Here is a 25,893-nt window from a genome sequence, read left to right as displayed (position 1 = left end):
AGGGAAGGAAGGAAGGAAGGAAGGAAGGAAGGAAGGAAGGAAGGAAGGAAATTTCACAGCTTATTCCAATATCTAAAAGATCATTGGTTTACATAATCAATGGTTTACACTTCCTGACTCTGTGCTTGCTGATGACATGAGCTTTCCCTGTGTAAACCCATTTCAGGAAGTCCAAGTCATGTTAAAAAAACATACACACATATAATAGATATTATAAGTATGCATATGTGTGTGGGTTTTTAAATTATTCACCAGTTGCAAATAAACTTCTTTAAATCTAATTTCCACAGAAAGAATTCTATCATGCAAGTGGCCTTAACACAGGGGACTTATATTTCTAATGGATAAGAAATAAATACTTAGAAAAAAAAAAGAATTAAAAATAAAAATACTATAACAGATAAAATAAGAGAGAAAGGAACTTGTCTGTCTTTTCTGTGGGGTAAAGACTTGCATCTTTGACTTCTGGTTAATGGCCCCTTGCCTTCCCTTCAGAATGCTTGTCGCCCCTGGTGCCTCTGGCCTGCACCTTCCTGGACACTGAAACAGGAGCACACTCTTCTGGCCTTCTAGCCAAGTCACTGCTGGGGGGGTTGCTTCTGCTTGTCCTGGAAAGTTCGGCTCAGAAACTTGAGCTGTGGCCAGCTGTCAGGTCATAAGATGGATTTTGAGCCTTTGGAAAGGAGACTTTTGTTTAAGGCAGATAGTAACGGAGGACCGTTCATATAGTGCTTACTAGCCAGTGGGCATCAGTGAGGGTGAGGCAGGCTGACGCTGAAGAACTGACTGTAGAATTATCACATGGCCTTGGATATTGACATTTCTAGTTCATTTAAGTATCAGTAGCTTGGGTTCTTTGGCTTATGTGGAAGCTATTGTATACAGTTTGTCTTCCTTAAAGATATTAAGTGAATCATCTTCATTATTTAAATTATTATACACACATATATATAAATTCTTTTCTAGATTTATTGAGGCATAACTGACAAATAAAAATTAGATGTATTTACAGTGTACAATGTGTTGTTTTACTATTCTGAAGTAATTATCACAATAAAGCTAATGTATCCCCCAACCATTTTTCTGGGCTAAGAACACTTACCATCTGATCTTTCAGCAAATTTCAAGAATGCAGTATATATTATTAGTTATAGTCACTGTGCTATACATTCAGTCTAACCACTTGCTCAACTTATAACTTTTTATTCTTCAGCCAATATTGTATGTACTTAAAATTTTACATCAAAATCAGATTTTAAAATTCTAAGTATTTAGGACCTATGATTTTGCATTTTTTAGAGAGTAAAAATTTTGCAGAGCCAAATAAATGAAAATGACATTTTACCCTATACATAATTCCTGTAATGATGTAAAACTTTTTTGTTTAAAAGTTTAGGCTTTCTAATTATAACTGTAATTTATTCATGCATAGATACACCAGAGATCGATCTGCTCAATCTTTTTTGAAAGTTGTTGTATATGAAGCCAAGGAGAATTTTATTACATTCTATTTTGATTGATTTTGCTTTTTATTTCCTTCTATTTTGATTTATTTTGCTTTTGTTCCCTGAGTAAGATCTACGATAAAACCTTTAGGATCCCTGATATCTTGAATGCCTTTCTAAGTCTGAAAACTTTATTTAATCACCCCCATCTGTCACTTTATCTTGTTGGTAGTAATAAACATTCTCTAAATAATCCATCAGTGTTGTCTCCACTCTCTCCCACATGGCCCCGGCCATGTCCCACTGCCAATTGATTATAGAGGTGGCTGCCTGCCTTCAGGCCCAGCAGTGAGGCTGGCACCTGAGCCTCAGGCTCTCTATCTAGATAAAGGAAAGTGTCCCTGGCCAGCACGTCTCCACAGCTCATTGATCTCTCTCTGGAGAAAGGCTGCTATGTCTCCATGCAGATTCCTTTGTTGAATGATTTAAAACTTGATGCTGAGCTATATATAAGCCCTACTTGGATAGCTGTGCCTTGCAGAATGAGGGCCATCCAACAAGTGGCCACTTCTGCCTTCAAAAAGAGCGTTGGACCTGTCCTGGAGCAAGCTGCCCTGCCCCCGCACTGGGTGGAATTAGCTCACAGTCATCCCTGGGAAAGGGAAAACCAGGTACACAGGGACACAGAGGTGGTCTTGTGCCCATGTGCTGGCAGGGAGTAGGTCTGCCCTATCCCTTGGAGAGTCGAAGTTTCAGGCTTTGTAGGTAGAAATGTTAGTTTTTAAAAAGTATGAGGACAGAATCGCAGCTGCGTTGGCTGAATCTGTAGCTGGTTGGCTGTGACCAGATTAGACCTGGCATCATTAGATAAATGTCATCTCTTTGGGGGGCTTCACGATGTCCTTTGGCCCCTGGAGTAGTTTCGGGGGTGAGCTAGATGAGATGGCGTGTGTCCTGGAGGAAAAGCCAGCCTGCCTGCTCCCTGAGAGCTCCTGATCCCCTGAGTCCCATTAACCCAAAAATGACCTCTGTCTCCACCAGATTAGGAATCATGGGGAGAGGAACTTGTACAGCAGCAGGGACAGTGTATTTGATTTAATATTCCAGCTGGGTAAACCCAGTCTCCAGTGGTGGGTAACAACACCCAGAGAGGAGACAGGAGAGAAGTAAGGTCTGGTTTTTGTTTCCTTTTTAATAGAGCGTCTCTGCCCTTGGGCTAATGATTTACCATTTTGCTGAGTATATTTAAGCACCATGAATATTCCTCTGTTTTATAATCTGGGCATCTAAGGTGGGCTGCATTTACTATCGCTTAAAATTACGTTATATACATATAACCACTTTTTTTAAAAGAATATATTGCATTCCATGATATTCAAGCATTCTTTTAGAAGAAGTTTGCAAGCAAGAAGCCCCACTCCTCTAAGTTGTAATTTTTCCAGAAAAAATAAATAAATAAAAACCAAGAGTGTCTCTAAAATTTGTTCAATAAGAGAAAAGGAGACTTGTGAAAGTATTAACACTTTAATCTTTAAAATCGTCTACTTATTGTTACATGTTTAGATAGCACACAGTTTGCAGAAATAAAAGTGTATTTCCAGATCTTATTTTTGTGAGACAGGATTATTTTTAAACCTCCGGAGTTCTAATTCTTATGCCCTAGGCATGGACATTTTGGGGAAGTTTGAGAAAATTCCATTTGGCCACCTTAAAGTTTTCTAAGTAGATGGGGGAGGTAAATAAGATGAAGCAAAGTTAGGGGAAAAGTGTGTTTGGTAAGTTAAGAGAATTTCAGATGGTCCCAGATAAATCCATGCATTTCATTTTAGACATAGGTGGGGATCGATCATAGTGAATTCTTAAATTGAGGTACTGTTTTTAAGACAGACCCACTCATAATTCTCTGCTGACTTTCCTATGTGAGTTTATGTCCCACAACCTCTGATTAACTTTCATAATGTTTTCCTTCTACAAGCTCCAAGTAAGATAGGCAGGAAGGGCCTGTGTTTGTAGTTGAAAAGGCCTGGATCTGACATGTCCCTGACAATACCTGGGTGTGTCCTTGTCAGGTGAATTTATCTCTCTGAGCCCAAGTTTCCCCATCTATAAGATGAAAGTGCTGACAATACCCAGTTCCTGGAGGGAATTAAAGACACCGAGAACAAAGCATTTAGCATGCTGTCTCACGTCAAGAAACTTCTCTGTTAACTTTAGTTGTTGTCATTGTCATTATCATTTACATAATTAATGTTCTTCTAAAAGCAGTAAACTTAGCATCAGATTTACCATTAAATAACACTAAATTTGACTTTATAGAAGTCAAACACCACACCATTTTATTTTATCAACAATCCTTCCCTAAATTTGAATTCAAACTTACAAATTAAAGCACTATCATTTATGGCAGCGGTTCTCAACCTGCGAGTCGCGACCCACAGGAGCTGTATTAAAGGGCCATGGCATTAGGAAGGTTGAGAACCACTGGGCTAAGGGCTACTCTTTGACCTTGGACAATTATTTAATCTTAGTCAACTTGAGATTTCCAATTTGTGTGATTGAGGTAACAATCTCTCAATTATCTGGTAGCAAAGATATTGATGGTATTACATGCAAAAGTTCTAACGTAGTAAATATTTTTTAAAAGCAAGTGGCATGATGATACTGATCTCAGGAAAGCAAAGTATGAAATGTTCACATCCAGGGCAGTGCCTGTGGCTCAAAGGAGTAGGGTGCTGGCCCCATGTACGGGAGGTGGTGGGTTCAAACACAGCCCCAGCCAAAAACTGCAAAAAAAAAAGAGAGAGAGAGAGAGAGAGAGAGATGTTCACATCCAAATTCTTTATGTCAGTGACCATTTTTTCTTCACCACCTGATCATTTAATGAATTCCCAAACAAGAATAACGGAATTTACCAACTTTAGGGACAGACAATTATTATAATAGATACAGTGTTATTCATCATTTTGTAGGGCAGAGCTATACCCTCTTGTCTATAACTTGGAGACGAAAAAATGTTTGAAAGCAAAAGTTTATTCATAGGTTGGTGGCAAATTCATCTGTCAGTAAAACTCAACTTACATGAGGCTATTTGCAGTCTTCCTTGTGAGCATTGGTGTGTTTACTACAGATGTATTAATGTGTTTGATCATTCTGTGCTGTGTCAGGCCCTGTGGATAATGTATACACCATATTCCTGTCCAAAATTGGGAAAGTTCTGAGTTCTGTAGTCCAGCTGGCCCAAAGGTTTTGGGTAAAGGCTGATGGAATGAATGGCTATCTGGCTGTCTTTCTAATCTCTGTACCAGCACACAGAGAAAGCCAATCCCTTATTCCATGTAGTGAGTATTCTGACATTGAGTTTAACTTTGAAGATGCAACCAGGTTTTCTGTTACCCTGAGATAATATCTTCAGTTCTCTTTACTATTTTGGAGTCTTTGGGGGCTTTCGATTCATTTGGCTTCCTGATCGGCCTAGCGATCATCTGCTATTTTAGCTATGCCCTTATGGTACCATGATTTTTATGCAGCATAGCAGATCACATGTCTCACCACTTCTCAGAGTCAGCCTTGCCAAACCCTTCACCTTTCTTGCTCTTGGAGAAATTCTGCAATTGGACTATTTCAAAATCAATGTTCCCCAATCTAAGGTAGATTCACTAAAAAATGGATGTCCTGAGACAGATCCTGGGAAAAAGGAGGGAAAGAGGAAGATTTTCATTTTCCTGTCTGATCCTTCCACAGGGCACCACCCATCAACTTCCTTCAGACTCTGAACACCACCTCTGTACCTTTCCTTCTGCGTTAGTGAGGGCATTAACATGTATGTGTATATGCCAGACACTGGAATTGTGATAGAAGCCAAATCCTTGCCCTGCTGGAGCCTGCATTAGAGTAAGGAGGACCAGATCAGCAATAAATATATACTGGGCCCCAGACAAAATATAGAGCAAGGGCCAAAGGAAGACAGAGTTATAGGAAGTGGTTTGTCTCAGGTAAGCTATCACGTTTCCCCAAAAATAAGACACTGTCTTATATTTTATTTTTTTCTTAAGAAGACACACTAGGGCTTATTTTCAGGGGCTGTCTTATTTTTATTAAGTATAATACATCAATCTACATTTATTCAAATGCAGTTAAGTCATCTTCTTCTGGAACCTGATGGGGGAGCTGACCTTGTTGGTGGGGCTGGCGCTAGTGATGTGTGAACTCCTTTCCCCTAGCTGTTCACACGTGCACAATAGGGTGCCTGTGACAGTCATTACCACGCATGCACCTGCACAAGTTCAAGGCTCTGAGAAAGGAGCTGTGGCAGATAAAGGTATTCCAGTCTTCCTTACTGCTGCTCAGAAATGCAGGGCGTGGCTATGCAGATAAGCTTCATAGCCACACCCATCACTAGGTCTTATTATTGGGGTAGGGCTTATATTTAACAATGCATAGAAATCCTGCAGTGACTTATTTGGGGGGTAGGTCTTATTTGGGGGGAAACACGGTAGCCATGCAGTGTCTCTCTGAGAAGTGGGCCGTGAGAATAAACTAGTGGATCTCTGGAGGAAGATCAATGCAGTGGAGAGGTCATCCCCCCCACGTGCACAGCCTGAGGGAGAGTGTGTTCAGGAAGGAGGCCAAAGTGGCAGGAACAGAGTGAGCGAGAGCAGTGAGGGAGATGGGTGCAGAGAGTAAACCATGGGGCCAGGTTGCCTGCAGGCCCCCATCACGAAGAGCCACACAGTATATCAAATCTTTACATTGTACCCCATGAATGCATACACTTACAATTTCAATTACAAATTCATGAAAAGAAGAACCATACATAATACTGTCAGTACTAGGGTGAGAAAGATGAGGATTTAGGATCGTGGCAGAACTAGTTTCTGTTGGATGGGTGAGGACAGACACCTGATTAAATGGGAGCAGAGGAAGGGGAGGCAGTGACTTCAGGAGCTCTCTTTAGACACGCACTTGTGTGTGTGTGTGTGTGTGTAGAGTCACACTTGGGGGTTGGGATTCATGTTTTGTTTTCAACTCAAAATAAATCATTTGAGTTGATGGTAGGATAAGCAGCCTACTTGTAGCCACACAGACGTAATCCAGTAGAGGAAAAATTCTGACCCTTGTTTCTCTCTTAATATGTGTGTTTCCTTGATCTGTTCCTGCCTTAGTCTCCCACATCTGATTCCTTAATTAAGCCAGTCTTCCTCTTGCATAATTCTAAACTATTAGGCGATAAATAGCTTCGTTATACTCTTTTATGAGTTTTACGGAGAGAGGAAGAATTGGATAAACTCTCTATAAACTAACTTCTGCGTCTCATTGTCCTCGAAGTCCCCCCCCAACCTCCCACAAAAACTGTTTTGCCTAAAAAAATGGGACAGAAATGATACATACATATTACCATCGCTAACGAAGTGTGAAAAACCACAGTGTAAGTCCCTATAGAGCTTAACTTTATATCTTGCTCGCTATAGTCAAAGACTTTTCTGAAATGTAGAGAAGGGTGAAGAAAATATTTTAACCCAGGTGGAAATAGTAAGGGGATGTTTCTATGAAAAATGTCCAATGTAGTAAATAGCATCTCCTGTAATAAAAAGTGAACTTTGGGGCAGCACCTGTGGCTCAAAGGAGTGGGGTGCTGGCCCCATATGCCGTAGGTGACAGGTTCAAACCCAGCCCTGGCCAAAAACTGCAAAATAAATAAATAAAAGATGAACTTTGCTTTCAAATACGACCTTGTTATAATAGTTTGGGCTGTCATATATAGCAGGAGGTTTTGGTTTTGTTTTCTTTTCTTTTTAATTTAACTATCATAAGTTTATTGGACCAGTGATTGTCGTTTTACCATTTTACTAAGGATAGCTAAAATACCCTCAATATGTACAGAAAAATGTGTCATTTTTACAGGACTTAGAAGGGATGTCAACTGAGCCACTATAGTGAATTCCATGGAAATTCAAGTCTAACATGAATTTAAAATAGTCTCTGCCACAAGGTCCGTGAGAAAAACAAACCTGTTTTTTTTTTTCTAAATCAGAGACATAAAAATATTATTTAAAATAAATCATTTGAGTTGACACATTACATATCTTCAGAGTTACACATGATTCAGTCGTTTACAATTAAATGATTTTAAATAGAAAATACAGGATGTTGTCCATAAAATTCATGTGTAATTTTAAATTGCACAAGAACTTTATGGGCACTTGTATAAACTGATATACTATGAATATATAAGGAATGTAAATATGTATATAATATATAGTACATAACTAATACATATATTGATATAAATAAGAAAGTAAATAAAATGGAAAGAAGATAATATTGATGACTGTATATTCATTTTATAATGTAATTGTGGTTTTCGTTTCTTTTTTAATTTTTCCCAGACTTTGTGCTATACTGCCACTTACGAAACAGGGGATTTCAAAATGAGGCTCTTGGGCCAGTGTCGGCAGCATCGCTTGAGGACTTGTTACAATTATAGATTCTTGACTCCTGCTCTGGGCCTGGGGATCATGGGTGTAGAAGCAAACCACATGTGTTTTAATAAGCCCTTCAAGTGATTCCTGCGCACATTGGTGTTTAAGAACCAGTGTTCTAGGTCTCAGGGGATAAAAAGGTGCATATAGTTCACAGGGCAGGCTGCACTTGGACCTGCACCGCCTTGCTGCCTGTCTTCCTGACGTCCTGCAGCCCTGGGTCGTCTTCTTTCTTCCTTTCCACGTGTATGCATTACGAGAGGCAGCGTAATATGGTGGCCAGAGCTTCAGCTTTGGTGGTAGATTATGTTTGTCTCAGTTTGAACTACAAGTCTGCCACAGATTGGTATCTGACCCGGAGCAGGTAATTGGACCCTTTCGAGTTTAATTTTCCTTATCTGTAACAGTTGGGTAACTGTGCTATCTACCTTAATAGGTGATTATGAGACTGAAAGGAATGCCTGTCTGTGAGCCTCAGCTCAGTACCTGGCACATCATGGTCTTGGTGAGCATTAGCCGCTATTGTGATGAACCAGGCACTGTGCTGGGCATGGGTTTGCACCTGGATACTGAACTTAGGGAATAATTGGAGGTCATGTATTCTGATCTACTTTCCATTATAAAAAATATAAGTTTCACAGTACTGATAGCTAGGCATCAACCCCAGGATTTGATACCCTTTCTAGTGCTAGGGTGATATAGACTTTGAGGTCAACCGAATCTGGATTCTCTCCTTCATTCTCCTCTTATGTGACCTCAAGAACTTCTCTGAGCCTCATCTCTAAGATAGGACGATGATACCTCTTCTGTCTGTTTGCCTACCAGGTAGTTAAATGAGATGATGCACGTGAGCTGCTTGCCGACTCTGGCACACCCTAGCCCACTGCACGTGGTCATTTTCTTCAAGTAGAAAAGCCACACAGAGATTTTTTTGGACATCTCCGATTGCTAGGATAGATGCCCCTGTTCTCAGATTAAAACTGTGTCTGTGTAAGTGTTATCAGGTGATGGCGTTTCAGCCTTCCTCGGTCTGATGCTTTAAGAAATATAACTGTATACCCTGTTGTCTGCCTTGAACATACTCGCTCATTGCAAATTCATCTAAGCATCCTCTCATGTAGCCGTCATTGCTCTGTTTGGTTCACAGACATCCCATGAAAAATTCTTTATACGCTTCCCTGAAATGAAAATCCATTACATCCCTGTTACTGATCTTCCCCTCTCACCTAGGAGTGAGTGAAGCTAGTTCAAGATGATTTCTTGCTGAAGGATTTCAGTCTCCTGATGATCATATATTTAATACAGATTTAGTTCCTCTATACCCTGAAAGAAAAGATAATACCCTAAATTTGTTTCTAACTTTGAAATTTATGGACATTCACTAAAATGAAACTATTATTCACAGATGGAATATTAACAGTTAATCTGTAAACATAAAAGTCAAATTAAAGTCCTAGGCAGCTTACTCATAATGTGATCTGGACATCCCGCCATTGCTGAAGAGTTCACTAAAAGGAGAAAAAAAAAAAAAATAAGAGATTTAGATCTAAGCCCAAGTTGTTTGCCAGAATCTATCCATGTGGTATTTTTTAGTTGAATCATAATTTTCTGTGTGTAATCATTCATTCCTTCATCAAGTCAGCTATTTTTTAACCACCTATAAGTATCTTTGTGATTTTTAATCATATGCCATTGGAGTATAAAGATAGCAATACATGATCCCTCAACTCAAGGAATTTAGTATTCAGCAAGGTGAAAAGATAGACGTAAATCATCTTCAAAATAAAAATTTCAATAAAATTATATGAAAGCGTACAGACCTGTATTAATAAACCTTCCTGGAAGGACAGATTTATTTCCTGCAGGAGGCTGATTTTGAACTTAACTCAAAGGACCCCCCCCCCCCAAGGGAAGAGCACAGGAAAAGGAAAAAAGGATAGGCAGTCCCAGGGGAGCAGATTTAGCAGAGATGTCCTTTAGGAGCAGGGGTGGTTCTGTATTGTGGGGGCCCAGGGAACATTGTGGAGAATAAAGAGAAATTAATTTAGCTGGAGCCAGACTATAAAATGGGCTTGCATTCTTCGCTAAGGAACTTAAATGATTTTTTCCTGGCAAATGAACAAGTGGCTTAGCTGATTTTCATCGTTGTAAAGGATGGATTGGACTTTTACATGTCGAAGCCGGTGTGCAGGGAATGCAATGGTTCCAGTGACATGAGGAGCTTGAAAAATAATCAGGGGCAGTGGAATTAGAGAGGTGGAGACGGAGTCTAAAATCACTACTGAGGTATAATTAACAGAACTGGGTAACTATTTGCATATGCCTGAAGGGGTGGTGAAGAAAGAGAGGATTCAGAACTTTATCAGGGAACTGGATCAGTGGTGGTTTTGAATGGTTATGCCCCTACCCAGGGCTCAGGTGGGTCAAAGAATAGCTGTCAGTCCCTGGAGCTCAAGGGAAAGTTGGAAGTATAATCCAAAAGTCTAAGTGTGGAAATGACAGTTGGAACTCCAGAGTGGAGATTCCCACTCCACTGACGGTCGAGACTAGAGTGCTGGGGGTGGAGGAAAGAACATTCAAGGGGAAGTTTAATAAGTAAGTGGCAAAAGAGATTAAGAAGGCATGTCCAGAAAGGGAGTTGGAAAACTTAAAATTTCCCTGAGGATGGAAAGAGAAGAGATTTAAAGACCTAGGGATGGCCAGGCACAGTGGCTCATATCTGTAATCCTGTACTCTGGGAGGCCGAGGCAGGTGGATTGCTTGAGCTCAGGAGTTCAGGACCAGCCTAGACAAGAGTGAGACTGTGTCTCTACTAAAAATAGAATAACCAGATGGACATTGTGGCAGGTGCCTGTAGTCCCAGCTACTGGGGAAGCTGAAGCAAGAGGATCACTTGAGCCCAAGAATTTGAGGTTGCTGTGAGCTGTATTGCCACAGTACTCTACCCAGGGCAACAGAGTGAGACTCTGTCTAAAAAATAAAAATTAGAAAAGAAAAAAAGACTCGGGGATGAGTTAACCATTTCAGAGTCATTGGTATGACATTGGTATGAAAGGGAAGACTCAAGAGCTGCTGGTGGATCTGCCGACTGGGGGAGTATTGACAATTTTTGATTAAACATGGAGAGAAGCAGACGTGAACAATGACCTCTGTGTACAGATGCATAGGACTTACTTTATTTGTTTTAAAATGAGCATTCACCCGTACTCATTTTTACTTACTGATAGCCATTCTAAACTTATGGGGGAAAGGTCATCATTTCAAAGATAGCTCAGCAAGAATTACAATGTTCTGCACTGCATAGAATTTTACACAGCCATCAAAGAGATTGATTGAGGCTATAGGGAATTAATTTGACGGGTTGAATATAAATATTTTCTTATGAATAAATGATCCTTTCTTCTCTTCCCCTCCCCGGTACAACCTCCCCAGAATTGTCTCAGGAAACAATACCACGCATAATATCTGCGTCTTAAAACATTCATGGGAGGAATTCCTTTGTGGGTTTTGGAACATAATCATGAGACATGCATATCTGATTTGACATATTGATCAAAGAATCCTAGATTTGGGGCTATAAATATTCCTCAAAATTCAGCTCCTATGGTTGCTAGAAGTGGCAGGCTTGCTTGGCATGATGTTGAAGAAATGCCTGGGTGTGAGGCATCTGGGCCAGCCCCAGACAGCTGCTCAGCGCAGTATTCTACAGTCTTCTGCATTTCACGTCCATGGCTGAGCAGCACAAACTTTTTTTTTTTATTAAATGATAGCTGTGTACATTAATGCAATCATGGGGTACAGTGTGGTGTTTTCATATACAATTTGAAATATTTTCATCAAACTGGTTAACACAGACTTTGTGTCAATTTTCTTAGTTATTGTGTTAAGACGTTTATACTCTACTTTTAGAAAGATTCACTTGTACTCTTGTAAGACAAACCATAGAGGTGACCCCTCCAATCACCCTCTCTCCACCCATTCCCCCCCTTCCCCTCCCCTCCCCTCCCCCTCCCTCCTCCCCATATTCTTACGCTATAATTAGGTTATAGCTTTCATATGAATGGAACATTTTTTTAAAGCTTGGTTACTTGGTCCTTGTGGAGTGGGAAAACGCAGGGTTTTCTCTGAAAAAGTCAGATTCTCAGTGATGACATTCAGAAATGTACACCCGAGGAAAGTTCTCTTTCTTGGAGATAATGGGAAGTCATTTGGGGTTGATTTTGTTTCCAGGAGGTTTCAGAGGTTTGGGGGTTTAGCATGTATGTGTTTAAAGCCATTGAGGTTATAAAGGAGAAAAGGCAGAGCCCAAGAATCAACCTCCCCAAGTGACCTTTGGTTCCCCAAGACACTTAATCCCTACTTCTGGCTTTACCTGGAGACAGATGCCCACCACTGTGACGCTGGGACCCCTAACCAGCCTGTGCCTGGAGTCCCCATCACCTCTGTCTCTCCCTCTCTCAAGGGGGAGGTGTGTGTGTGTCCTTTGTTTCTTTCTTTTGGGTTAAAAAAAAAAAAACAACTGTAAATTTGTTGGCAGACGTGATGGCGTTCTGTTTCAGCACAGAGCACTGTGAGATGGTAGTAATGATAATTATGTCTATCTTAGTTTGTTGGTAGAAGAGCCGTCTCTGCTCTGTCAGGACCTCAGACCTGTGATATCCCAGCTTTGTGCTGCACGAAACCTCTCCTAGCTCGTAGACTCCGGCGGTGAGTCAGGCTGCTCCCAGCAAGCCGAGTCGGAGCCAGCCAGAAATGAAACCGTCTGCAATAGATACTTATTTAGACCAAATTATTAATGTTCAGTGGCAGAAAAGTGGCTCCCCTTGTCCTTCGATTGAATGATGAGAGCATATCTGTGTCCTTGATAAGATTGCGGCCGGCTTGGCATTCGGTCCCAAAGGTAGATGAACATTTCCCTGGCTGCAGGGAAGGAAGGTTGCAAGGATGTCTGGTTTCTTTTCTCTGTATTGGAGCCAGAGCCTATCTCCCAGATTCATCTCCCAAACTGTTTTTAAACTTAATCACACTGAACTTTTTGTATACGTTTGCCTGACAATAAATGGGTCTGGGTCTGGGGAGGGAGAAGGTAGAGAAAAATGCATCTTTATTAGGAGAGAAATCAGAAACCACTCTCGTGGTTTAGAGTAACCTTTAGTGTAAACCAGGCCAGTTCTAATGAGGCCAAAAGGAGGGAAACTTGCCGTTTGTTTTGAAAAAAATACCACGATAAAAATTTAAAACTAGTTTTAATGAGTTCTGGGCTAAAAAATATTTTTGATTCTCTCACCACCGTCTTCTCTGATATTGTAAACTTAAAAAGATTCCAGTTCTTTTGTACTCAAATTTTCTTTCCTTAATATTTAACTCTTGCACTTCACACCTTAAAACCAAATGAAGTTGTTACAACTTAGAATATTTGCATGTAAAGAATAAAACTCCATATAAATATATTGGGACGCATTTAGCTTCTCTTTAGGTTACATTCATAACTTTATTTTTTAGAAGATAAATTTTGTGTAATAATTTTTTTTAAATAAATACTTAGAGGTATTTTGTTTTCATCCAATCAGTTTTGCTCAAAGCCTATAAGGCAGTTTCAAACCCTGAAGGCTGGCACTCTGGGAGGTGGCAACAGGTGGATGGCTGGAGCTCAGGAGTTCGAGACCAGCCTGAGCAAGAGCAAGACCCCATCTCTATTAAAAATAGAAAAACCACCAGCATTATGCCAAGCGCCTATAGTCCCAGCTACTTGGGAAGCTGAGGCCAGAGGCTCACTTGAGCCTAAGCATTTGAAGTTGCTGTGAGCCATGCTATGCAGATGCTACAGCACTCTGCCCAGGGTGACAGAGTAAGACTGTCTCAAAAAAAAAAAAAAAAAAAAAAACCAGGGCCAGCTTCATAGTCTTATTCCTCACCAAGTGCTTTACTTATCCTGGGATTGGTTCTCTGTCCTTACCAGTTAATCATGTCATATTTCTTTCTTTCTTTTCTTTTCTTTTTTTTTTTGGATAGAGACAGAGTCTTACTTGCAATCTACTCAGTAGAGTGCTATGGCGTCACACAGCTCACAGCAACCTCCAGCTCTTGGGCTTAGGTGATTCTTCTGCCTCAGCCTCCCGAGTAGCTGGGACTATAGGCACCTGCCACAACGCCCAGCTATTTTTTTGTTGCAGTTTGGCCAGGGCCGGGTTTGAACCCATCACCCTGGTATATGCGCCCTACCCACTGAGCCACGGGTGCCCTCTACATGTCATAGACCTCAATAAGCTTGAATTCATTCAGCTTTTACAGGTTCATTTCAGGTTTTACATTCATTCAGCAATACTTCTTATCTTGAAGGACAGCCTGCCAAATAAGCAGGTTGGATGGTGCAATATGTCCGAGGTAGACAATATCTTACAGTCTTACCCTCTTGGAAGTTTAGAGTCGTGATGTTCTGCCTATTTGCAAGTCAGACTTTAGGCTTCTCCAGCCTCCCAAACAGCCGTGACCCTGAAGTCTGTGGGAGTTGGGCGGGGGGCGGAGCTCCGTGACAGCTAAAATTACTGTCTCCAAGCCCAGCAACTCTATGCGTTTAGCTAGAACTAAACATGGAGGGTTCGCACTCTAATTTGAGGCACCATTTAAATTAACTTGGTTATCTGTTTGGTTGTTTTTTCCTCTAAAGAAGATAGAAATTGTTAAAAGGAGATAGAGTTCTGCTTAAGGCAGGTATGCTGGCTTTAGAGAGAAGTGATCACTGCCGGTCCTCCTATGAGGAAACGGAGCACCTACGAAGCAACAAATAAAACCAGCAAAGGGCAGAGTGCTGGTCAGTGTCCGTGCAGGTCGCCTCATGTATCCTAAGAGGCCCTAGATCATAGCTCATTACAACAGAGATGTGTCCCCTGATCAACATGGGCCATCAGGTAAAAGTTAAACTGTTCCACTTATTTAAGAAAGAGAAAAATGTGTTTCCCAAAAAGTTCTGTTTTCAAATACGGTTATATAAAGATTGGTCTGTCTGCAAAAGGGGCAAGTTTCCATTATTTAGGAATCACACATTCCTGTCCTCGTCTCTTTCTGAGCACTGCTAGGGAGAAGTTTTGCCTTGGGATAAAGCTTGTTTTGCTCATGTAGATCACTGCTCCGTTTGCCAAACCTGATTCCCTCTGTCTACTGGTTATCTCCCAAAATGAAATTCTCCCTTGAAAAATAAAGAACGCCTCATGTGCTTTGATTCCTCTTGGTCCCTCATTCAAGAGATAAGGACATACCTTTGAAATTTATTCAGCATTGTTTTGTTCCTGAAGATTCAAAGACTATAAAAAAAAATATATGAGGGCAAAATACTAACATCAGCCTCAAATTTTATAACCATTATCTACCAGATAGTCTCCATGGCTTCCATCTAAAAGATAATGCTACATTTCCTGTTTCCTTGTGTCTTTCTGTGTGGCTGTTTGCCCCCCCACCCCCACCCCCACCCCCGCCAAGTCACTAAAAGTGATGAATGAAGTTTCTTTTCATTAGGGGATGTGGTTGTGTTCTGATTTGCTAATTAGAAGCTGCAACTGTTACCATGAGCCAATCCCAGAGGTCATCCTAAAATTTTTACCTCCTTTTTTTAGTTCTCTAATTGGGTAAAATCTTGATTAACCAATGCCCTTGAAGTCCCCCTTTGTGTGAATGTGGCCACAGTAAAAGAATAAAAAAAAGTACCTTCCTAAGTCAGGTAGGAGAGCTGTGTCTACCCAGCGTCCTTAGATCTCCACCAACACTGGAGGTTAAACTCAAGGCCAGGCCAGCTTCAGAAGCCTGGGGACTATCTTCTTCAGCCCAACTCTGGTTCCTTCTCTCAGTACACAATTCTGTCTTCACAGTTGTTGCTTTCTCTCTTTATAAAGAAGGTATTATCCTTTTCACTTCCCTCCTCCTCCTTAAACAGAGCGTATTGGTCATTTTTAGTTGTTGGAATGGTTACCTCCTCGGTACCTCTCCCCTTGGAAACCTTTGATGCCTAGTTGAGAAATGAACATCTTTTTGTTCTACTCCATTTAAAAAATGTGAGGCGTCATGGAATGAGGAGGGAGGCAAGGGAGAGAAGATGGAACATACACAGGCAGTTACTCGGTAGACCTAAAACTGCAGCTGGTGAAACCTGCCACCACAGCCTGAATGGGTAGAGACGTGAACATCACAGCTGCCTCAGACCCTCGCCACACTTCTCTGTCTTTATTTTTCTCATTTCTGCCAATGCTGGCAATGCCTTCAACCACCAGGGACACATTCCTTTTTCCTGCCTGAAGTGTGGAAAAATTTTTTGTTGTCAGAGTTTTGTTGAAATAAAATTGGCATTTGGAAGAAGAAACGTTGGCTGGGAAGCTTAGCAGGGGCACAGCTTGCAAAGCGCTGAAGGGGGAAAGATTAGGTGGTTTGGGTCTGTGATCTGGTACAACAAGCCAGAGGAAGCCTTGCCTTGGTGAGGGTCAGGCTGGTGGCCTTAGCTGAGGTTTGGGGGAGTGTTACTATCTCAGTTCCTGGCGCTGTTTCTGTAGATGGTGGCACTCACGAGCCACCTGCAACAAATTCTGCTGGGTGCTGCTTCCAAATGCATCCCAGAAGGATTCAGTGGGCATAGGTAAGAATGGGCCTAGGGAGCTACCTTTTAACAAGGTCTCCATTAATCTTCTGCTCCTAAAACTGTTCAAAGTTCCAGTTCCCCCAGTCATTTACACATGCACAGCCAGACTGCTTACATTGAGGGGACTGACTCACCCCGGGTATACACATACAGAACTTCGGTAGAAACCAGGAGGCCTGTTTAAACTTTTGCCCCTAGAGTGCAGGGATCCTGGGGTATAGTTGGGGAAGCCCAGGGTGGTGTTCCCTCGCTCTCACCCAACCTTTATATGTAACTCTGCTTCTTAGAAACCTCTTCTTTTACCCTCAGTCCATTCTCCCTTTCCAAGAAAAGCATGAACAATTAAGATGTATCTGTTAGACAAGGCTCAGCTGTCTACTTGTCTGGGGAGGATTTCTATAGCCCCTGCCCACCAACCCCAGGAACCTGCTGTAGTCTTGTGCAAATGTAGGTGGTTATACATAATGTGCCACTGCCTCTTACTTATGTGTGTCTCTCTCCTATTAAACACTGAAGTTAATTGTAACATTGAGCTGCCCCCAGTTACTGCTCCATAAATGGTTGTCAAATGAACGGATGACCTCAAAGATCTCATGAGGACTCCTGATGCGTGTTCTGCTCTCCGGCGTAAGGAATGACCGAATGCATTTTTCCGTAAAATTAAAGATGTTTGTATTAAACTCGGCTTCCTGTGAGCCTTTCAAAAATGTGTTTCAAGAACAAAATAAATAGGATAGGAAGAAAATGAAGATGCTTTGAGGATCTAAACACTTGTGAAGTACATTTTTTTTTAAATGCCGCGAAATGCTTTAAAGAGCTCCAAGGAAATTTAAGAGGGGATCTACTGGATTTTGGCTAAGTGCTAAAAAAAAAAAAATTCTTAATTCCCTATCCAAATACTTCAACTTAAATTTACTGGTAGCTATTTCAGAGGAAGATGGGAACTCTGCAATCCTGAGTTTGTTATAAAGAAAATGTTTTTGTCTTCAAATGTTTAGAGGAGGGATTAAAGGCAATTTATGGCTAGGGTAGAGAGTAATAAAAGTAGTAACAATAGAGAGTCTTCTAAATTGTCATCATTTTCTGGAATTACTAAACAACATCCACCCAGCAGGCATTTTATGTCCAAAAGGAATTGCTTCCCTTTGTCCTGGCTTAATGTAAACTATAACATCAATCTTGTAGCTGCAAGATTGTTTAAAAAGTGAAGTTGATTCAGTTATATAGATGACTTCTGTCATTAGATATTTGGCCACAGGGCTCAAGAAACATATTTGCAATTTATTTCTTTCCAGAAATTATATTGCAAGGTCTATGTAAAACGTATTAAGATCAACCCATGGTCTTGTTGGTTCCTCTAGAATTGCACGATCTTTAATTCCTAAGGGAAAACATATAAGATGCTAAAAAGTATATTAACCAGATAGGTTATTTTCCTTTGTATAGATCCCGTTTTTATTAATAAATTCCCTGCTTACAGACTTCTATTTGTTTAACTAAAATAATCATGACTTCCTGTGGCATTTCCTACTTTATCAAGAACATTCAAAATGCAAGTATGTTTGATCTTTGCAATAACTCTGTGTAGTAAAAATGGTAATGATTTAATTTATAATTGAGATATAATTGATCCTTTTCACTTTGGGGGGAGGATACTGAGCTTCAAGGATAGTAGGACATTATCAGTATCAAACAGCAGAGCCAGAACTTGATATAGGACTTATCTCCAAATTGTGTCTTCTTTTAACTGTACCTCTGGCAAATTCAATACAATTTTACTTCGCGTGTGTGTTTATAAAGTAATACTAGAAATGTTAAAATGCTTACTCTTTCCTTTATCAATTAAGTAATTGTTCCCATGCTTGACAAAGTTCAATTTTTAGAAACTGCTCAACTATTCCTTGGAAATGACTTTCATGCATGGGTGTGTATGATGTGGAAGATGAATCTGGATTTTAAATAAGCGTGTGAATGTTTATCTGATCCTCTTGATTTAATGCTTTACATGCTTCTAATTGATGTCCTGGTGTCAATGCTATTTATGTAACAGAGTCAGTCTCAGTACCCTCACCTGAAAATAAGGATTATCTCTTTATTTTTATATATATAAGATTTCTTTTATATAGGATGAAATGTATACGTGCTCAGAATAGAAATTGTCAAGAATTGATCACCCTTTGATGCCAAGAATCCCTAGACCAGTATAGCTCTAACAGTCTAGGTTTTTAAATCAAAGGTATTGTTTTCTTCAGTAACTCAAACTCATATTGAGTCGAGCTTTTTTACTTACTCTAAGGTGGATTGCAGCGACCTATGTAGGTTTCAGTTTAACACGTGTGTCTTCTCCCCATTCAGGGTCAAAGAAGCCGAGGAGGTGTGTAAACAGAAAAAGGGCAAATCACTGTATAAAATCAAACCAAGACATGATTCTGGAATTGTGAGTATTTCACTTTACAGGTTTTCAACTTGTGATCTTCTTGGACTTGTAAACCCTGTCGCCATGACGTACACAGACTCGTTTTTTGTTTTTTTTTTTTTTAATTTGTATTTTACATTATTGTGGATATACAATAGTAATACATATTTATAGGGTGCATGTGATGTTTTGAGATAAACATATGATGTGTATTAATCAAATCTGGATAACTGGGGTCACCTCAAATATTTAACGTTTCTTTGTGTTAGGACATTCTAACTCCACTCTTTTTGCTATTTTTTTTTTTTTTTATTGAATGGTAACTGTGTACATTGATGCACTTTGGGGGTACAGTGTGGTGTTTTAATTAGTTTCCCCAAGTCTGGATAAATAATGAGCTTCTGACTTGAAGAATCTCCTTGTCCTGACACTTTTAATCAGACCCAGAAGGCTAAGAGAATCTTGATACTCAGTATTCAAAGCATAAGAATAGAGAGAAATCTACTTGCAGTGTTCCTGAAGATGTACGTGTTGGTGGGTATGGGCAGGACACCATCTTTCACTGTCTTTATCTCTCATGAATCCCAGCTCAGGCTGCATTTGAACCCAGAGTGACCGCTATAATTGGCTTAGCTTCATTGGGATCTAAAATATGATGGGGAATGCCAAGAGCAGAGTGATGCTTTGCACTGGGTGCCCAGCCCAGGGTCATGTCCACAGGTAGCTCTGCAGAGCCGGCTGCTCAACAGCTGTCAGACCATAGTCTGAGTTTAACCAGCTCTTCTCATGTCCTTCCTGCCCCTTCCTTCCTTGAAAACAAAATGCCAAGCTGTACCCCCTGGGAGGGGAGGCCTTGGTTAAAATGACAGATTTTCCCTTTTGATACCGAAGATGTTCTGTTGAATGTTTAGAGGGATTATCACTTAGTACGTAAGGAAATGGTGCTGTTGCTTTCAGTTAGGCCTTAAAATAGGAGCATTTTAAATGGGATTAGTCTAACATAGTCTAAACGGAAAAGACATTAAAATAACCCAAGTTGGGATGTGATTAAATAGCCCTATTTAGAAAAATTGAGGAATCATGTCTTCATTTAAAAGCTATTTCCCTTTAGTTTCTCTGTACCAAAATGATTGTTATTGAGTGACAAGTATTATATCATGTTCCAGTTTATTTTCTTCTCTTTTCTGATAAAACTTTATTGAATGAGGAGGAATAATTATTTATTAGTTAACCTCAAGATTATGCTATTATAAGGAAAGAAAAGCATTCATCATGAACCAACCAATTCAGTTTTCATATTCATCTATTTGTATGTAGAGTTGAGGCTGAGACGGGGTGAGTTGGTTCCCTTTCCTGTAATTTTTAAAACTTCACCTATTATCGGGGTGGTGCCTATGGCTCAAAGGAGTAGGGCACTGGCCCCATATGCCGGAGATGGCAGGTTCAAACCCAGCCCCGGCCAAAAACTGAAAAAAAAAAAAAAAAAAAAAAAAAAAACTTTACCTATTCTCAATACTTGGTAACTTGTCTCGATGAAAACTCTAAAAGTTAATACTGATCCTACTTTTTTTATACTTTTTCCTCTTACGTATTGGTGATATTTAATTTTTTCTGAGAAAATTTGACCCCAATCCAAAGGTTTTCTTTGGGCGACTCTAAAGTTCTTCCTTTTTAAAAAAGTTCTAACTTCTAACCCTAAGTCTTATCTGGTGTATTTATTTTCAGAAAGCAAAGATAAGCATGAAAACCTGAACAGCAGACAGGAGAATCAAAAGGAGTCATCGCCACAACCTTCCCACGATTCAGCTGACTTGAGGTCGGGAGGAAAAGGACATCATTCTGACTGTTTGTCTTCTTGACCTCGTGCATAATCTTTGCGTTTTCTAGACAGTTCACTAATCGTTGAATTTCACTATATATTCAGATAAAGATACAAAAGCGCTAGACCAGTGGAGAATTTGACACTTTTCCTTTTTTGTAAAAGTTCATGGTATTACGCCTATAGACCAAAACAGCATGGATAAGAGGCAGTACGTGCACTAATTCTGAACATGCTACACATTAACTTAAAGTTGACTTTCGTGAGACTATTCCTTGTCACAACAAAGACACTTTCCTTTCTACTGACAACCAGTCCTCCCCGTCGCTGCGTTTAGACACGTGGGTAAAATTTCACTTCTGGTGAATTGTCTCAATGTCACAGCTACGTCTAAATTTTCTATTTTAAAACTTAAGTACCATTTATATATCGTCATCAGTGCTCTCCCAACTCTCGGGTTGCTCTCCCTAATTATATATTTGTGAAAGAAGATTATCATTTTCGCAAGTCAGAGGAAGAATAGAAAAAAAATACTACATACAGCAAAAGAAAGTCTTTCTTAGAAATTATTGAATATAGGCAGAAATTATTGTTGCTTGAAATTATTATTGCTTATATTCAATAAGAAATTATTGAATATAGGCAGAAATCAGAGTTCTAAGTGCAGAGAAACATAGTGGTCCCTCCCCCCGTGTCGGTTTCTAGTCTTCCCACCCCCCCAGTGCTTCCAGTGTGTATATTACCATCCTTCAAGAAATAATAGGGCATTTAACAAAGATCGCTATGTGCAATACTGTTTTTAGTGTTTCTATTTCAATTTTTGTAGGATGTTAATTTTTATGAAGATAAAATGAGTTAATAAAGATAGTTAATAATAAAAGAGTTCTGAGTCGTATGAGTAAGGATGCATGTAAAATAGAGCCGTCATGTTTGACATGGGGTCAAAGGGAAGGGAAGGAGGGAAATTAAATTAGACGGTCTTCATACTCACAGGTGAACAAAACCTGCATCCAGTCCCAGGCATTCGGGAACGTGGAGCCTACCAATGATACCTAAATAAAAAGTCCCGATGACTTACTCCTTTATATCTTGAACTGGGATCTCTCTCCTGAGCTTCAGAAGACCTTCTGGTCATTCCAACTGCATAGCTAACCTCATGTTAAAATTCATCATGTGTGGCTCAGCGCCTGTGGCTCAAGTGGCTAAGGCGCCAGCCACATACACCTAAGGTGGCAGGTTGGAATCCAGCCCAGGCCCGCCAAACAGCAATGATGGCTGCAACCAAAAAATAGCCGGGTGTTGTGGTGGGCACCTGTGGTCCCAGCTACTTGGGAGGCTGAGGCAGGAGACTCGCTTGAGCCCAGGAGTCGGAGGTTGCTGTGAGCTGTGATGCCACAGCACTCTACCCAAAGGGATAGCTTGAGGCTCTGTCTCAAAAAAAAAACAAACTATTCACCATGTGTGAATTCCAACTCAGGTTGTTTGGTCCCTATGCCTGCTCATTCTTCTGTGTTGTCCATCTCAGTGACCAAAGCCACCGCCTTCAGGAACCAGCCCTCCTCTTCCTCATCTCATTCATCTCCCAACTGATGGGATGCATCCAGTTTTGTTGATCTCTTCCATTCAAGTCCTCGTTGCAGAACTGTCATTAATTACTTGAAAAACGTACTAATTGTTCTCATCTTCCAAGATTTACACTGCATCAGCTGTTCTTCTCTAAAATACAAACCTTATCTCAGTGTCCTACTTAAAACATTTTAGTGGCTGTAGGCACCGAGGTATGTGGCCTCAAGACACTATCCACAATCTTTGATGTGGCTGACGGAGTCCTGAGTGATCTAACGCCTATGGATCTTGGATCTCTGGATTTTGAATTCCAGCCTCCAGACCACCTGAAGTGGTGGTAAGTAAGCCTTCTAGGCTTAATTTCTCTCAACTATACGCTTTTCCTCATGTTTTTGCTCAGCTTGAAGCACTCTGAGTTTTTTCATTTGGTTAATTAATAATCGTGTCTGATTTTAGAAGTCTCTTGTCTCCAAGACGTCTCCTGACCCTGGGCTCCCCATCTCCCAGCACATAACAGACACTCAATACATACTTAGAGAGTAAGCAGGATAGGAATGTTAACTATGCCAAATGCTTCAGGATACCAGCAAGTTGAGGGCTGCAAGAAGTCCCTTGTTTACTGAAAAAGCAGAGTGGTAAAGGCTAAGGGAAGTGTTAAGGAAGGAGATAGAAAGGGAGGCTCCATATAGACTCAATATTACATAATTAATGAAGACATTTCAGGAGCTTCAAGATAACAAGAGTTTTCTATCCTTTGAGAAACATTCTGTGACTTGAAAATTGGAATTTAACCTCTGTTTCTAAATAGGTAGAATAGAAAAAAATATATTTTCTTTCCTTTTTTTTTTTTTTTTTTTTTACAGTTTTGTCTTGGGCTAGGCTTGAACACACCACCCCGGTATTTAGGGCCAGTGCCCTACTCCTTGAGGCACAGGTGCCACCTGATAAAATATATTTTCAAAATTATAGATATAGCGTGGGACAAGGGTCGGAGGAGGGAAGGAGGGGGCAAGCAACAAAGATCTCTCTACTGGAGAGACTTCATGCCCCGTTTGTGGAGGGAAACCAAGCCAGGCTCCCTACCAGAGATGTGGGGCTTGCCTGCTAATGAGAGTCAGCCGAAAACATCTACAGTGGATACCAGAGGGTGTGGCAAATATAAATCAGTGTATGTATGGTGGCAAGAGAAAGACAAAATTGGGCCAGTGGATTCATTGGTCATTGGCCCATGTCTCTACCATACAAATATCACCAGTGTCACTGCCATACAGGAGCCCAGTGCCACCAGAAAAGGCTTGTTCTGGACAAGGAATAGGTGGACATGATAGAAAGTGACTAGATAGAGAAGAGGGAAAAAGTATCCAATGTACTCAGCTCTACTATAAACTAATCTATAGCTTTCATATGATAGCCCAATTATAGTCCAAGAATATGGACTATACAGGGGAGGGGGGGGAGGGGAGGGAGGGGAGCATGAGTGGAGGGAGGGTGATTGGCAGGACTGCACCTGTGGTTCGTCTTACAAGGGTACATGTGAATCTTTCTAAATGTGTAATATAAATGTCTTAACACAATAACTAAGAAAATGCCATGAAGGCTATGTTAACCAGTTTGGTGAAAATATTTCAAATTGTATATAAAATCAGCACAGTATACCCCATGACTGCATTAATGTACACAGCTATGATTTAATAAAAAAAAAAAAAGAGAGAGAAGTAAGAGGGAAAAACATGAGCACACTCTCAAGATGACTGCCAAACCCAACAGCCAAAGCATATGAGGAAAATATCAAGAGGAAAGAATAAATCAAGTCAAAACCAACGAAATGAATTCACCTTCAATAAATGCAAATAATAGGACAAAATTCAAATAATTATGTTTAGAATCTATGAAGAAACTTGAAATATGTAATCATTAAGGTAGGAAAAAATTAAGCTGAATGAATTCTAGGTGGACACAAAGAGACAATTAGTGATTTGGAAGATGATACTAAGGAATTTAATGAGATGGTGCAGTGGAGAGGAAAAATGTTTTTAAATGTGTGAGAAAAGTTAAAAGAGATACAGGAAAAAGAGACTCCAATGTAAGAAGCATCGCACTGGGAGAAAATAAAGGAAATTATAATAGCCAGAAGAAACAACGTGGAGAATTTTCTAGAGCTGAAGAAAGACACATCCTCTGCTGGCGAATGTGTAAGGGGTGCCAGACACTAAGTTTGTGTCTACGTAAGTCAAAGTAAATCTCTAGCTAGGTAAAGACCAAATGTCAGAACATCCTGAAAGAAAGGAAACATCACCTACAATAAAGTCACTGTTATCCTGAAAGCAGGTTCATCTTCAATGCCAATACATGAGGCTTGACAATTAAGTTCGTGAACTCGCTACTGTGCACTTAGCAGCACTGTGCAAACGACGTGGTGGCAAGATTTTGTGACTTCGGTCCATCAGGGTCTCATAGCTGTGTTTGTATGGATGTGTGGTGGTGGTCATCACTGTTGCGTGTTTTTGTGTGCTGTCGCCAGAATGGGGGGTGCTTGAATTAGAGCAGCCAACACAACATTACATTTGTTGTTGAACTTGGCAAGGGTGGAAATGAAATGAGGGCCATGGTAGTCCAAGTTTATGGGGATAATACCACAAAGAAAATGGCAGTGTACAAATGGATTAAACGTTTTCTGAAGGGAGAGAAAACATCGCTGATGAATACAGGTCAGGGTGGCAATAACGTGCGAATCTAACAAAAACATTGCAAAAGTTCATCAGTTCATCGAATTATGCATAAAATTGTCAGCTAACTGTGAGACGTATAGGAGACCAACCAAATATCAATAGAGAAACAGGAATATCTTGGGAAATTTTAGCAGGAGAAAGGGGTGGCTCTTGCATCAGGCTTATCCACCAGATCACATAGCACCTTTGTGAGTGAGTTTTTAGCCAGTAAGCAAATAACTGTATTGGCACACCCTCTCTACTTTCCTTATCTGGACCCCAAGGACTTTTTTCTTTACACAAAAATAAGGGAAATATCAAAAGGAAGACACTGTGATGACATTCAGGACATCAAGGGTAATATGATGACATCTCTGAGCGCCATCCTAGAAAAAGGGTTCCCAAATTGCTCTGAAGAGTAGACTAGGTGCTAGTGTCAGTAGATGCCCAAGGGGAGAACTTTGAAGATGACCAACCAGAGTGAAGTTCAGCAGTGAAGTATGTAGCACCCTCTAGGACAAGTTCATGAACGTAGTGGTCAGAACTTGTATAGTAGAAAATAGGAGTGTCTTCAAATTGTGGAAGGAAATCAGTGAATCAAGACCATTATAACCAATCTGAAGTATCATTCCCGTGGAAGGAGAGAGGTCTTTTTGCAGACATACGAAAACTAAAAGAGTTTACTACCCCCAAGTCTTACTGAACGACAGTCTCTAAGGGTACATTTCAGAAAAGAAAATAAATGCCAAGTGAAGGACTATGAGATAAGAAAACACAGGGTGGCGCCTGTGGCTCAAGGAGTAGGGCCCCAGCCACATATACCAGGGTGGCAGGTTC

General features: G+C 40.4%; 1 protein-coding gene across 1 annotated transcript in view; it reads left to right on the top strand.

Moving 5' to 3' along the window:
• The window catches only part of FMN2 (formin 2), a 332,811-nt gene extending 311,682 nt beyond the window's left edge, over nt 1-21,129 (top strand). Inside the window, 2 exon segments of the mRNA XM_023519245.1 lie at nt 18,903-18,984; nt 20,689-21,129. Coding sequence (XP_023375013.1) covers nt 18,903-18,984; nt 20,689-20,715 — 109 coding nt within the window. The 3' untranslated portion in view covers nt 20,716-21,129.
• Nucleotides 21,130-25,893: the final 4,764 nt, after the last annotated feature.

This window comes from Otolemur garnettii, unplaced genomic scaffold (genome assembly GCF_000181295.1).
Source record: "Otolemur garnettii isolate 467f Iridium unplaced genomic scaffold, OtoGar3 scaffold00165, whole genome shotgun sequence".
Taxonomy (NCBI): domain Eukaryota; kingdom Metazoa; phylum Chordata; class Mammalia; order Primates; family Galagidae; genus Otolemur; species Otolemur garnettii.
Note: the sequence above shows the minus strand (reverse complement) of the source record. Positions and strands in the feature narration are given on the sequence as shown.